This window comes from Furipterus horrens, unplaced genomic scaffold, assembly GCF_987537825.1.
Source record: "Furipterus horrens unplaced genomic scaffold, mFurHor1.1.pri manual_scaffold_4, whole genome shotgun sequence".
NCBI classification, from domain to species: Eukaryota; Metazoa; Chordata; class Mammalia; order Chiroptera; family Furipteridae; genus Furipterus; species Furipterus horrens.
Genome location: NW_028327174.1, coordinates 7,251,202 through 7,263,857, shown reverse-complemented (window position 1 = coordinate 7,263,857; position 12,656 = coordinate 7,251,202). Strand labels below are relative to the sequence as shown.

Here is a 12,656-nt window from a genome sequence, read left to right as displayed (position 1 = left end):
GGAGAAGGAAAGGAGAAAGAGAGGGAGAGACACATCGATGTGTGAGATATACATCAATTGTTTGCCCCAACCGTGGACACATGTGCCCTGACATGGAATCGAACCTGTGACCTTTTGGTTCTCAGGCTGAGCTCAATCCACTGAGTCACACCACCCAGGGCCTGGAGTTATTTTTAAATCCCTTCTCCACACTAGGGCAGGAAATCCTATTGGCTCTTCCTTAAAACGTGTCTAGCCTCTGGCCTCTTCCACCTCATCTCCACTCTACCACCCTCATTCAGTTTCTGCCCAGGATTATTGCAATATTCTTGCTATGGACTGAATGTTTGTGTCCCCCCCAAATTCAAATGCTGATATCCTAACCCCCAATGTGATGGTATTAGGAGGTGGGACCTTCAGGAGGCGATTAAGGTCAGAAGGGTGGAGACTTCATGAATGGGATTAGAAAATAGATTCCAAAGAACTCTCTAGCCTTCTTTCTGCCACGTGAGGTGTCCATGTAAGAAAATCCAAACTTGTAGAGAATTTTTTGTTTATTTGATAACTGATAACAATTGCCAGGAAGCAAGATCTCAAATGCTTTGGAGAGTAACAGTTTTGCAATTTCTTTTACACATTTGAAATTTGAAATTAACAAAAGACTGTAAAGAAGATGACAAGAAGGTGGGAGAAAGCAAAGCAGGGATTGTATTACAGGAGAATTAAGATAATGTGCTCCCTTGAGGGTGGTCAGGTTTATTTCAAAGGTGTTTTTACCTAAATGCACAAGAACAATGGACAGGGCTTACTTATGGCAAAGATAAACCTTTTACTAAAGAAGTTATGTGTCTAGCCCTGGCTGGTATAGCTCAGTGGATTGAGTGCCAGTCTGTGGACCAAAGGGTTGCCGGTTTGATTCCTATTCAGGGCACATGCCTGGGTTGCAGGCCAGGCCCCAGCTGGGGTCATGCAAGAGACAACCAGTGGATGTATCTTGCACACATTGATGTTTCTCTCCCTTTCTTTCTCTTTCTCCCTCCTGTCCCATCTCTCTAAAAATAAATAAATAAAATCTTTTTAAAAAAAGAAGTTTTGTGCCTGGACCATGACTACCATGTGACCTGCCCAGTTAGGAATTTATGATCAGATCACCCTATAAAATGAATTTCTGTAGAACCGCTTTTTCATCCACAAGGGCTGGAAGTCAGCAGTCTGCAACCCAGAAGAGCAACCTCAACAGAACCCAATGGCGCTGACCCCTGACCTCAGACTCCCATCCTCCAGAACTACGAGAAATAAATTTCTCTTGTTCATAAGCCACCCAGTGCGTGGTCTTTTGCTACAGCAGCCCAAACTGACCAGAGTTACTGCAACGCTCTCCTAACCTGTTCTCTTTTTCCAGCCTTGCCTCCTGCCCTAGCCTATGTCAATATAGGAGCTGGAGCCGGAGGGATTCTTTTACCTGAATCAGAACATGGCACTTCTTTGCTCAAAACCTTCTATTGGCTCCCCATTTCACTGAGTAAAAGCCCAAGTCATTACCAATCTCTGCAAAGCCTTGCTTGGTCTGACACTCTACTGACCCAGGCATGTCTGACCTCATTCATCCTCTTTTTTCCCTCCAAACTGACTGACCCCTTACTGTTTCTGGAACGAACCAAGCCCTCTCAGCTCCAGTCCTTTGCACAGGCTCTTCCCTCCGCTGGAACTGCTGTTCCCTCAGATATCCAAATGGTCCCTCTCTCACCTTCTTGAGGGTTTGCTCAGATGTTCACCACTAGTTCAAGCCTACCCTGGCAACCCTGGTAAAATTGCCAAACCTCTCAGACACTCTATTTTTTCCCCCTTATCACTTACTTTCCATCATGTAGTTTGCCTATTTTACCATCGGTCTTCAGCTAGTCAAACATAAACTCTTTGAGGACAAAGACATTTGCCCTTTTTGTTTCCTGATATAATCCCAGTATTTAGTACAACCTGCTCAGAGTTCTTGTAGCGTGCACAAAGATCCTCTATAAAGAGTCCTGTAGAAAAACTCTTCCAAATCCAGGTGAAAGTTGCTCAGGGCTAATCCAACATGTTAACAAGGCTTATCTTATCATCAGCTGCTTGGTAATCATTTGTTTATGACTTCTCAGCTCTCCTGTGGTACACACAATTCCCTCCAGGGCAAAGTCTTTGTCTCAGCTATCACCACAGTTTCGGCAAAACATAGAAAGCTTACAAACCAGACAGATTCCAACAGCGCCCTGCAGACCTGTCCGGCCAAGTGGTACCCAAATTCAAGTTTGTAGCCCTGCTCATCAGTCATCTAGAGAGCTCTTGGATCTCAACTTACTGAGGCCCCAGGCTGGTGGGGACAGAGGCAGGTGGTGAGTATTTTTAGGCTTGTATTGCCAGAGAAGGGCTCAAAGGCAAAAAGTCACCTGGCCCAAGTGACATGGCAGGTCAACAGGTGGCAGTGGGACCCCTGGTTGGTTGCTCCCTGCCTTTCCTAATCCTCTCCCCAGGGCTTTCCAAAATGAAAATAAACACCTCCCCCCTCTTTCTAACCTCCCCACCCTACAACATGCAACTGCACATCCATCCAGGGGCAAAGTTGCTGCTCACCTTGGTCCCGTCTCCCCTCCAAGCCTGGGACCCCTGCCATGGTTCAGGTCCCCCTACTTCTGACAACTGTAACAGTTCTGCAGCCCACCTGTCACCTTTATACCTGCCCACTGGCTACTGATGCCTTTTTCTACCTCCAGCAAACAGTTATTCTTCCTTCAAAGACCAAGCGAGATATCATCTTTTGTTTCCTTCTTGATCTTTTTTTTTAATGTTTTTTATTGATTATATTGTTACAACAGTTCCAATTTTCTCCCCCTTGCTCCCCTCCACCCAGCACCCCCCTCCCCCAGCAATCCCCCCCAAGTCCATACCCCTGGTTCGTAAAAATTAACTATCCCCCCCCTCAAATATTAGGACCCTTTGTAATCTTGTAAAGGACAATGGGCGAAGGTCTCAAGCTCCTCTAGCTGCTTCAAGCTGGACATGGTCGTCGTCCTACCTACCCTTGGGTCCAGAAAACCCTAATAAGAGTGGGGGTGTGGAGGGGATCCTTCTTGATCTTAAGCCCTCCCATTCTGTTTTGATTAGTTTCGCCCTAATTAAAAAAATAAATAAATGGAAGTAATCTGAAACTCATCAAATATTAAGTAAATTATTGTAGAGCCTCACAATGGCATATTGTCTCAATATTAAAATAGCCTCTTTACACGTTTCAAATAACATGGGGGAAATGATTAAGAATAACATTGAAAGAGCAGTAATAAATTTGCAGTGACAGCCTGGTATGAAGTCTGTTTTTGTTGTTGTTGTTTTAAAAAAAAAAAGAGGCTCAGAAGATAAATTAGAAAGAAATAGAATGAAATGTTAACAGTGGGGCTTCCTAAGTGACAGAACTATGAATATTACCTTCTCTTCCCCCCACCCCGTTGCTTTGTATTTTCCAAAATGTGTTTGCAAAAACATGCAATATTTTCAAAATAAGAAAAAGAATAATTTATTTTACAAAATAAGAAAAAACAATAGTTTTCTTTAAAAATTATAAGAGCCGTCACCAGGTAGCTCAGTTGGTTAGAGTGTCTTCCCAATTCCCAAGGTTGTAGGTTCGATCCCCAGTTAGGGCACATACAAGAACCAATCAATGAGTGTAGATATAAGTGGAACAAGTCGATGTCGCTCTTTCTCTCTCTCCCCCTTTCCCTTTAAAAAAATCAATAAATTTTTAAAAATTTAAAGAAATGATTTCTTGTTCCCTTCCTTTTTCTTACTCTGTATCACAATGCATCTCAAAGCACCTGTCTTCCCACCAGACTGAGGACCTCTCAAGGGTAGGGACTGCATTGAATTCTCTTGGCATCCAAAATCCATTCCTAGCATCTGGCAGCGGAGTGCAGGGGGAAGGAGCTGAGGCTTCAGCAATGCAAGCTGATGAGTGGCTCAGAGCCTAGAGCTCCCCGGATCCATTTACCTGCAGCCTCTGTGTCTCCCTCTTGTCCCCAAGGATACCGAGGGAGCCCTGGCCAGGTGCCCTGAAGAGGCAGCATGTGGGGTGGTGGACAGAGCACAGACCCAGCTCCATTACCTCCTAGCAGGATGCTCTTAGGCACAAGGTTTTGCCTGAGTCTCAGTTTCCCCATCAATATATATAAAAACGTTGACACAGTACTTTGCACGTAGCTGACAATCATGCTGCTATTTAGAGAACATGACTGCTGAGGACCCAACTAACTTCTCCCCTGAATTAGACTCTTTTGGTTGCAATGGACAAAAACTCCATTTAAACTAAGTTAAACAAAAGAACGTTAGGAAGTGCCAAGCAGAACTGTATTTGAGGACTCACAGGTGGTCATTGGGACACTATTTCTGTCAGTCTCTTGGGGTATGTGTGTGTGTAGATTTAAAAACCAGAAAATTTCTGGAGTTAGGAGAATGGGCTCTCACACAGAGGGCAAACAAGGATTAGGTCTTAATCATTTTTGCATTCCTAGAACCTGACACACAGGGCTGGCATTAGTGTTTGCTTCTTCACCACTATTTATTGAGCATTTACTATATGCAGGCAAAGCATTAACCTCTTTATTATTTCAGCCAGCAGGAGTGACTGTCATTGGGCAGATGAGGAAACTGAAGCACAGAGAGGCATCAATACTTGGCTGAAATCACACCTTAAACAGCCTGGCACACAGGAGGCCCCCATGGTGTTTGTTAAATGAACCCAGGACCCGCAGCAGCCCCCACAGGGACTAGGCAGCAAGAGAACACGCTTCTGACTTCATGCAGTGCCTCCTGCTGGGGTGGCCATGAGCAAGCAGAACAAGGCCATTCTGGAGGGTGCAGCTGGAGGTGCATGTGTGAATCAGGGATGTGGCTGGTGACGAGTTACAGGTGGCTGTGAGACAGCCTGAGTTGGAGACACACTCACACACCTGTACCTTGACCACAGGAGAGACGAGTTCCCCTTCAAACTCACCTAGCTGAAACACACAAGCAAGCGAAAACAGGCCAAAGAGAAGGATTTGCTGCCAGTTTCCTTCCATTAGGAATATGTCTCAGGTTCCTTACAAAATCCCAGGTTGCACCAACTAGCCTGGAGCAGTGATGTGGGGAAAGGGAGGTCAGGCCAGCAGGAGCTGGGGAGGCAGTGGCCAGTTTCCTCAGAGAAGCTTTCATCAGAGGGAGGAGGGGAGCGGAGGATCGGGAGCAAAAGGCCTGGGTGTCCCAGGCTCAGAGCGCCAGTGATTTGGGATGACTTCAAAGGGGCCCCACCTTAATCACTGGTGCTTTGAAGACACTGTGATGAAAGGCTTTGGGAGGCATAATTACCTGAGATTCTCCCAGAAACCTGTAGGCCCTGTCTGCAGGGATCTGTGGTGGGGGTCCCCAACTGGGGCGGCCTCCTTAAAAGGGCAGTGCCCCAGGGCAGGGCCCTCTGCCCCTCTCCATAGCTGCTGGATGGGCTGCTGTCCCACTGCATCAGCCTCTCCTGCACAGCCGTGCAGCCTTGGTGAAGCCCAGCTCTGGATGTTCTCCTTCCTGCACCTCGATGGGCTATGGGATGTGGCCTCACACAGGACAGTTGAGAGGACAGAGAGATGCTTTTGGTAACCCAGGGTGAGAGAAGTGGTGGCAGGGAGCAGGCCAGAGGAAGAGGAGGAGGGGAAGGTGGCTCCGTGTCACCATGGCAACATTTATCTTGCACACCAGACCTCTTTCTCACCAACCTACGTGTTGGCAGGGAAGCAGGGCCCCGGAGAAGTGTGCCTGGGGACACTGGTAGGTGTCTGAGGACCGGGCGCCACGAGGCTGGACCCTGGAGTGTGTTTACTCCTCCAAATGATGAGGTGTGTTTCTGGGGCTCTGGGAAAGGGGCGACATGGGAGCTCAGCATTCTTAGCTACTATTTCTGTATCTTCTATGTCTGTCTCTGGACAAGAGCGTGGATAGGGGAGCGGGGAGGGAGAGAGAACATTGGAGTAGGAGGTGTTCCCCTTTGCTAAAGCTATGCTGGAGGGGTCCCATTGGAGCCGGCCTCAGGGGTCTGCCAGACCAGCGTCCCTGTGGGAAGGCATCAAAACGCAGGTAGAAATGGAGAGGAAGCAGCTCAGTGGCGGGAGGGACTTGTATTTTCTGCAGATGATGAGCACAGGGGAAGTGACTGAACCGAGTTCAGAGCTCAGCCCCTCCTGTAGTCCCAGCCCGGGTTCTCCCTGCCTCTCCCCCTTCCCTCCTGCTGTCTGGTCATTAATACCCCTCCTCAAGGGTTCTTTGGCCTCCGAACACCTGCAGACCCCTCGGGCCCCCTCCTACCAGTGGACCAACTCCGGGAAGTGTCCCTGCTCAGGTCTTCCTCTTCCTGTCAACCTCCTGTGCCCAGGCCTCCCTTCTCACTTCCTGCTCTGACCTCCCCCAGAGTCAAGAGGTCACCTGAATTTCGTAAAGTGGTGTCCTGTGTGTGGGGGTGCGATCTTGCATAGTGACATGAGGAAGCTTGCTGGAGTCCTGGAAGTCGCCTATGTCAGGTGGTGCATAGAAACAGGTAAAAAACTGTGTGGACCTGTACCCTTGACATGTGTGCATTTCTCTAAATTATAAGCCGGGACCTCTTTTTGCCAGCCTTACCTTTCCCACTGCTGAGGCCGCGGAACACGCCCTCCTTCCTGATGCCCCGCTCCCCCAGCTCTGCTCCTCCCTGGCTGGACACACCTCCTTGGTTCTGAGCCAAGAGCGCACCTCTCCCCGTGCTTTGCACCCAGGTGCCCAGGCGGGTAACAGCAGGGCCTCCTGCCTCCTTCCTTCCTCGCCCCTCACCGGGCTGAGAACACACCATGCTCTGAACAGGTTCAATCATCCTCCCCTCGGGTTGCCTCCTGCCAGGTGTGTGACCTTAGTTCTCTAACCCTTGTCCCTGCCTTCTCTCTCCTTCCTCGTCTCCCTGCCCACTGGTGCCCCGTCACATTCTTCAGGTTTCCACCCCTCATGCCCTCTGCCCTAATCACTGCCGCCCCCAGTGCAGGCCAGGTGAGTCAGTCCTCCAGCTGCAGCTGCTGTGAATCTCTCCCCCACCCTGTGCTTGAAGCTGAGTATACATCAAGGTAGTTCATAACTCCAGGCTTTGCACGTGGGCTTTTCCTCTGCTCGAATGACTGTCCCCCACCCCGGGGAAGCTTCAGGTCAGAGATCTTTGAAACACATTCCTGATGACACCAGACACATTCCCTCCCTTCTTTGTCCCCAGTTCACACTGGATTCTGAATTGGGATGAGCCCTTTGCTAGTCTGAGTGGTCCCCTGGGAGCCGCTGGAAGCCAAGATCACACCCCGTGTTTGAATTATGTAATTAACACAACATGAAGTGATTTAAGAAGTACAAACGCACAGTCACGGGGATGTAAAGTACAGCACAGGAAATATAGTCAATAATATTGTAATAGCCATGTATGGTGCCGGGTGGGTACTAGACTTATCGGAGGGGTCACTTCATAAGTTATATAAATGTCTCATCACTATGTTGTACACCTGAAACTAATATTGAATGTCAACTGTAATTGAAAGTTTTTTAAAAGAAGTATGTAGTTACCACTACTGAGCGAGCACTCCATGGGCTGTGGAGCCAGCCTTCTCTGTGCCTCAGTGTCCCCATTTATAAAACAGGTATCAGCCCTGGCTGGTGTGGCTCAGTGGACTGAGCATCAGCCTGCGAACCAAAGGGTCGCTGGTTCGATTCCCATTCAGGGCACATGCCTGGGTTGTGGGCCAGGTTCCCAGCTGGGGGTGCACAAGAGGAAACCACACACGAATGTTTCTCTCCCTCTTTCTCTCTCCTTTCCCCTCTAAAAATAAAAATTTTTAAATAAAATGGGCATCATGATACCCCTGCCTCAGGATTTTTATGAGCACAGGCTTGGGAACAGGTCCAGGTATAGTGAGCTCGTAATTAAATCAGCCTACTACTCTCTGAAGCAGATATCATTACCCCCACTGTACAGAGGAGAAAACTGAGACCCAGACAATGGTCAAGTCAGAGAGCGGCCAAGGTGGCCCTCTGGTCTCCAACCCTGTGCTCCCCACTGCTCACCCCTGAACGCCTCCCCACGTCAGCCCAGCAGCTGGCAGCCCTGGCAACCACGCGAGCTCAACCAATGTTTGTTGCATGAATGGAAATGACTCACCAAGTGGCATGCTTGCCCTTCCAGCCTGGGCAACATTTCCTGGTGACTGTTTGGCGTACTCATTGAGAGAGAGAAAAGGAGAGAGAGAGAAACACACACCCCAACCAGGAGCTGAACCCTCAACCTAGGCATGTGCCCCCACCAGGAATCGAACCAGCAACTCGCTCCAATCAACTGAGCCTCACCAGCCAGGGCTAGTGATTCTGATAACTTTTTTATAGTTTTGTTTTTGTACATGTAATCTCCAAAAAATAAAATTAAACCAAAAAGGGGGAAGCACGAACGCATTAATTAAAACCAATAAAGACCACGCAGAGAAAAGAAGGATTTCAAGTTACTTCTGGGCACTGTACTCTGACAGCACCTCCTTAGTGAGATATATCCTAAGGGGGGGAAAGTTGGTAATTTCACACTCAAGTGTTTGATGTGAGGTCTGGAGGGATTTGGGATCAGACTCTTATCACCACCACCCTGGGAAGGTCTTCCTGGGACTTAGTAACATGTCCCTGTCCCTGAAGGATGTGAATAAAAACCTGCCTTTGCCTAAACCTCGCCTGGAGGGCCAAGAGGAGACCCTTTACAAGGCCTGGGCCAGGCTGTGGGTCATAGGGTCTTCAAATGCCAGCACGGAAGGGACCTTGACTATAGGGGTTTTGAGCTATGCCCAAGGGTGCAGGATGTCCCAGGGAAGCTCTCACAGCCCTCCTGGCTGAGGGCTGCCCCTTCAACAAGGCTTGAAGGAACCACCCAAGGTCACCTGGGGCACAGGCACCATTAAAACCTGACTCCAGTGCCCTCGCCTGCCAGGCCCCTTGGTCAATGCAAGAGGTTCAAATCCTGATTCTGCCAGTAGAGCTGTGTGACCTTGACCAAATTATTCCATCTCTGACCTTTTCCCACCTGAAGGCAGAGAGATGAACACACCTAATAAGAATTCTCGTGTGGATAAGATAATGTTGTGAAGAGCCTTTCGAAACGTCAAAACCTCGTATTCTGTGTTCCTGAGCCTCGAGCTTGTTAGGATGCAGACCCTCAGGCCCCAGCCCAGCCCTCCTGGGTCAGAAGCTGCCCCCAGGCGCTTTGTATATAGTTTCCGAAGCATTGGTTTAATCCCGGATGGAGAAACCCCAGAGCAAAGAGGGGAACCGAGGGCTGCCCCTGTCGCTTTATCCTTTTCTACTTTATTACTTCAAATTAACAACCACAATAAAGCTCATAAAAGTCCAATATTTACACAGGAAAAAAGTACAAAATTCCCCCCAAAGTTCTTCAGTATTTTTTTTCAATTTTTTAAATTACAAAGTTATAAAAAGCTTTGCTCTTTAATTAAAAAAAAAAAAGAAAAAGAAAAAGAAAAAAGGGAAAATGGAGGTAAATAAATTAGGAAATACACACATGGAGAAAACAAACAAAAATAAAAAGGGATGTTAACTAGGAGGGACGGATAAACCCAAGGCCCAGCCTTTGCCCAGGCTTCCCCTTGGAGAGGCAGGATGCGCAGGAGAGGCGGCCTTGGGGAGGGTCAGAACCAAGGAATTCATTTATAACCAGGAGCCATGTTTTCTGGAAGGAGTCTCCAGGAAACGGGGACAGGGCTGTCACAGGGTAACGACAGTCTGAGAAGCTGGTGGTGGCAAGGACACTCTGGTACCCTTCCTGAGGGAGAGGTTGCTCCCCACCTGCGTCCCTGTTAGGGGGGATGAGAACAGACTCAGCCGGACAGGTGGGGCAGGCCCCTGCTATCCTGGGAGATACAGGTCACACACGGACATACACACGCACAGGGAACCTCGGCCCCCACCACCTTGCCACCCAACCCTTCAAGTCCCTGTGGAAAGGCAAAGAGACTCAAACGTCAAACGCTCAGGGGGACACTGGAGAAGGCCCACACAGAAAGTCTGCCACCGTCACCTCAGGGGGTGGGGGCTGTGCTTGTCTCCTGTGGTTCTGAAGCTCAAGAACACCTGGTGGGACCTGCCCCCAACCAACCAAATGGCCACAGCACTCCTGAGCTCCTCAGGCCACCTCCTGATGGCTCAGGAAGACCCTCAAGGCTGCGCTGTTCCCCTCCCAGCCCTGTCATGTCAGCGTCGGGGGAGATGGGGACCCAGCTGGGGTAGTCTTCCGTGTCTGGGGAGCCTTTGGCAGCCTGAAGGCAGCAGGAAATGCGAAGGGACACCATCCTCGGTGCTGAGGGCATCTCATCTTCTTGCCATTGGCAAAAATAAAAAAAAGAAAGAAAGAAAGAAAGGAAAAGAAAAAGAAAAGAGACAAAAATCCATCGTCGCTTTTGTGCTGGGGTTTTTTCTTTTTTGTTTTTTTGAGTGGTTTTTTCCCCCCATCTTTTGGTTGTTTTTTTAAAAGAAAATACAGTGAAGACACTAAAAATGAGAGAAAGAAGACCAATTAGAGGCACATTGCCAGACCCCCTTCAGCTCCTGTCTTCTTCCTGAGTCTTTGGGCTTGGTCCCCCTCTAGGGCACACAGTAGGTGCTCCATTTTCCCAGGAAGGACACAATCACCCTCCCTCTTCTGTCCACTTGGTGAGTAGTCACCTAGCCACACACATGCCACAGGCAGGCGTCCAGCTCTATCTGTGCAATGAATTTCCGAGGGTGTGAGGCCAAGCTCCCCAGGGAGCTCAGACCTTCCCCCCACATACCCCTAAAGACCCATCTGTCAACGCCCCTTCCCCACGCCAGACCCAGAGTGGAGAGCTGCTATACACCTCCTCAAGGCCTCACGCAGCCATGGAAGGCCCAAGAGGCTCATGCTGGTCAGAAGGCGGCTCCTGGGCTTGTGAAGGCCAAGGGCCTTCTTTGAAGGCAGATAAACTCCTGAGTATGTGGCTCTGTTCTAAGTGCTTTGATGAATTAAGAGTTTAACGGACCAGAGGCTAAGACAAGTCTAGTGCCCCAGGGAGGTCAGAATGCAGACACTCAGGATCAGTCTCTGCTAGGAACCAACTTCACAGAACATGTTAAGGCACAGAGGGTGTGGGGACTAGTCTAGGGACAGAGAAAGGGCTCTCTAGCAGAAACGAACAGATGGGTGCCAGGCCTGCTCAGAGGAGCCTTGACCCAAAGACAGGCAGCCTGTGAGGTTTTAAACTCCTTGAAGACCCTTGGTTCTGGGGCCCCTGGTCGCACCGGCAGCTCTCCCTGCACCCCGCTCCCCACCCCCAACACACACTGGTCCCCTCCCCCGGCCACAGGCGTTTTCAGAGCTGGTGGGGCTGTGCCTACAGCAGACATCAACTCACCTCAGCAAATACTGGTCCGATGGTGGCCTCCTCACTTCCCGAGATGGTCAAATGGCACGCTTGTCTGAGAGGGAAGGCAGAGAGATGGGGAGGGGGAAAGCCGTGGCATCGGCAATGTGGCATGTCTCTCCGCACTGTGGCACTCCACCCCACCCCCACTGAGGCCTGGAGCCAAGGGCCATGTGATCTCAACCACCCTGGGATGTCGCTGCTGTGCAGGCAGAAGCATTGCTCAGAGGCAGACCAGCCACTCCAGGCCACTTGGGACAGGAGTCTGGCCTGGCTGCCGGACACCCATCCCTGCCAGGACACCGTCCTTAGGCAACCAGGATTCCCCTTTCCCAACTTTCCTAGGTGGCGCCTGAGTGGGGCCACCAACAGGCTCCGCCCAGCCCTTTATCCTGTGCTAACGGGGACCTGCAAAGGCTTCCTAATGGCGGGGACTGAGCCTCTCCCCTGTGAGCCCCCTGCTGCCCACCCCGGGCCGGATCCCAGCGCTACCTCTTGCTCGGGCAAGTTACTTCTGACTTTGCTCAGTGGGGCTACTCAGACCTTGTTGGATTAAATGAGGCCAAGTCCCTGCTCAACAGAAGGCGCTTGCTCCAAGGCGGGGAACAGAACCACGGGGCCTGACTCCATGCCTGGGGTCTCTGGCTCGGCTGGAAGGCACAGCAAGGCTGGAGTGAGGGCAGCTCACCTGTGAGGCTGAAATCCGGGAGACCTCTTGCCGCCCGGTGAGGTCGGAGGACGAAACGTTGGCTGGAGCGCCCCGGTGGAGCCTCATGCTCACCTTCCTCTCTCTGTCCACCCGTGAGATCGCTCTGGGAGAAGTATTGCCTGGAGGGTGAGGCAGGGCAAGGCAAAGCCGCCCTCAGTGTCCGGGGCCCCTGCGGCCCTGTCCCCCGCCCCGGGGCCCGCCCACCGCCCGCGATCCCCCGCTCACCAGCTTGCTGGATGCGGGAGGCTGGGGTAGAAGCCACAGGCTCGGCAGCACTGCGGAGCCGGTTGGCGGTGGCCCCCGTGGGCGGGCCGGGGGGCAGGGCCCGAGTTGCAGACCCCCGGAGCGGCCCCATCCTCTCCTCGCGCTCGTGCTCTCGCCGTTCCCGGTCCACGTCCTCCGGATTGCGGGCTGCACCCTGTGGGGATGCAGGGCGAGGCCTGGTCAGCCGGGAAGGCGGGCCAGAGTGCTCGGGGGTC

General features: G+C 50.9%; 1 protein-coding gene across 2 annotated transcripts in view; it reads right to left on the bottom strand.

Annotated features, from left to right (window-relative positions):
* Nucleotides 1-10,168: 10,168 nt before the first annotated feature.
* CSNK1E (casein kinase 1 epsilon) overlaps nucleotides 10,169-12,656 on the bottom strand; it is a 31,602-nt gene continuing 29,114 nt past the window's right edge. For both annotated transcript variants that reach the window (XM_090272432.1, XM_090272433.1), the window contains 4 exons: nucleotides 12,403-12,595; nucleotides 12,157-12,296; nucleotides 11,460-11,523; nucleotides 10,169-10,578 (listed from right to left, as the gene is read on the bottom strand). In XM_090272432.1, coding sequence (XP_090128558.1) covers nucleotides 11,507-11,523; nucleotides 12,157-12,296; nucleotides 12,403-12,595 — 350 coding nt within the window. In that variant the 3' untranslated portion in view covers nucleotides 10,169-10,578; nucleotides 11,460-11,506. The remainder of the gene's footprint in view (nucleotides 10,579-11,459; nucleotides 11,524-12,156; nucleotides 12,297-12,402; nucleotides 12,596-12,656) is intronic.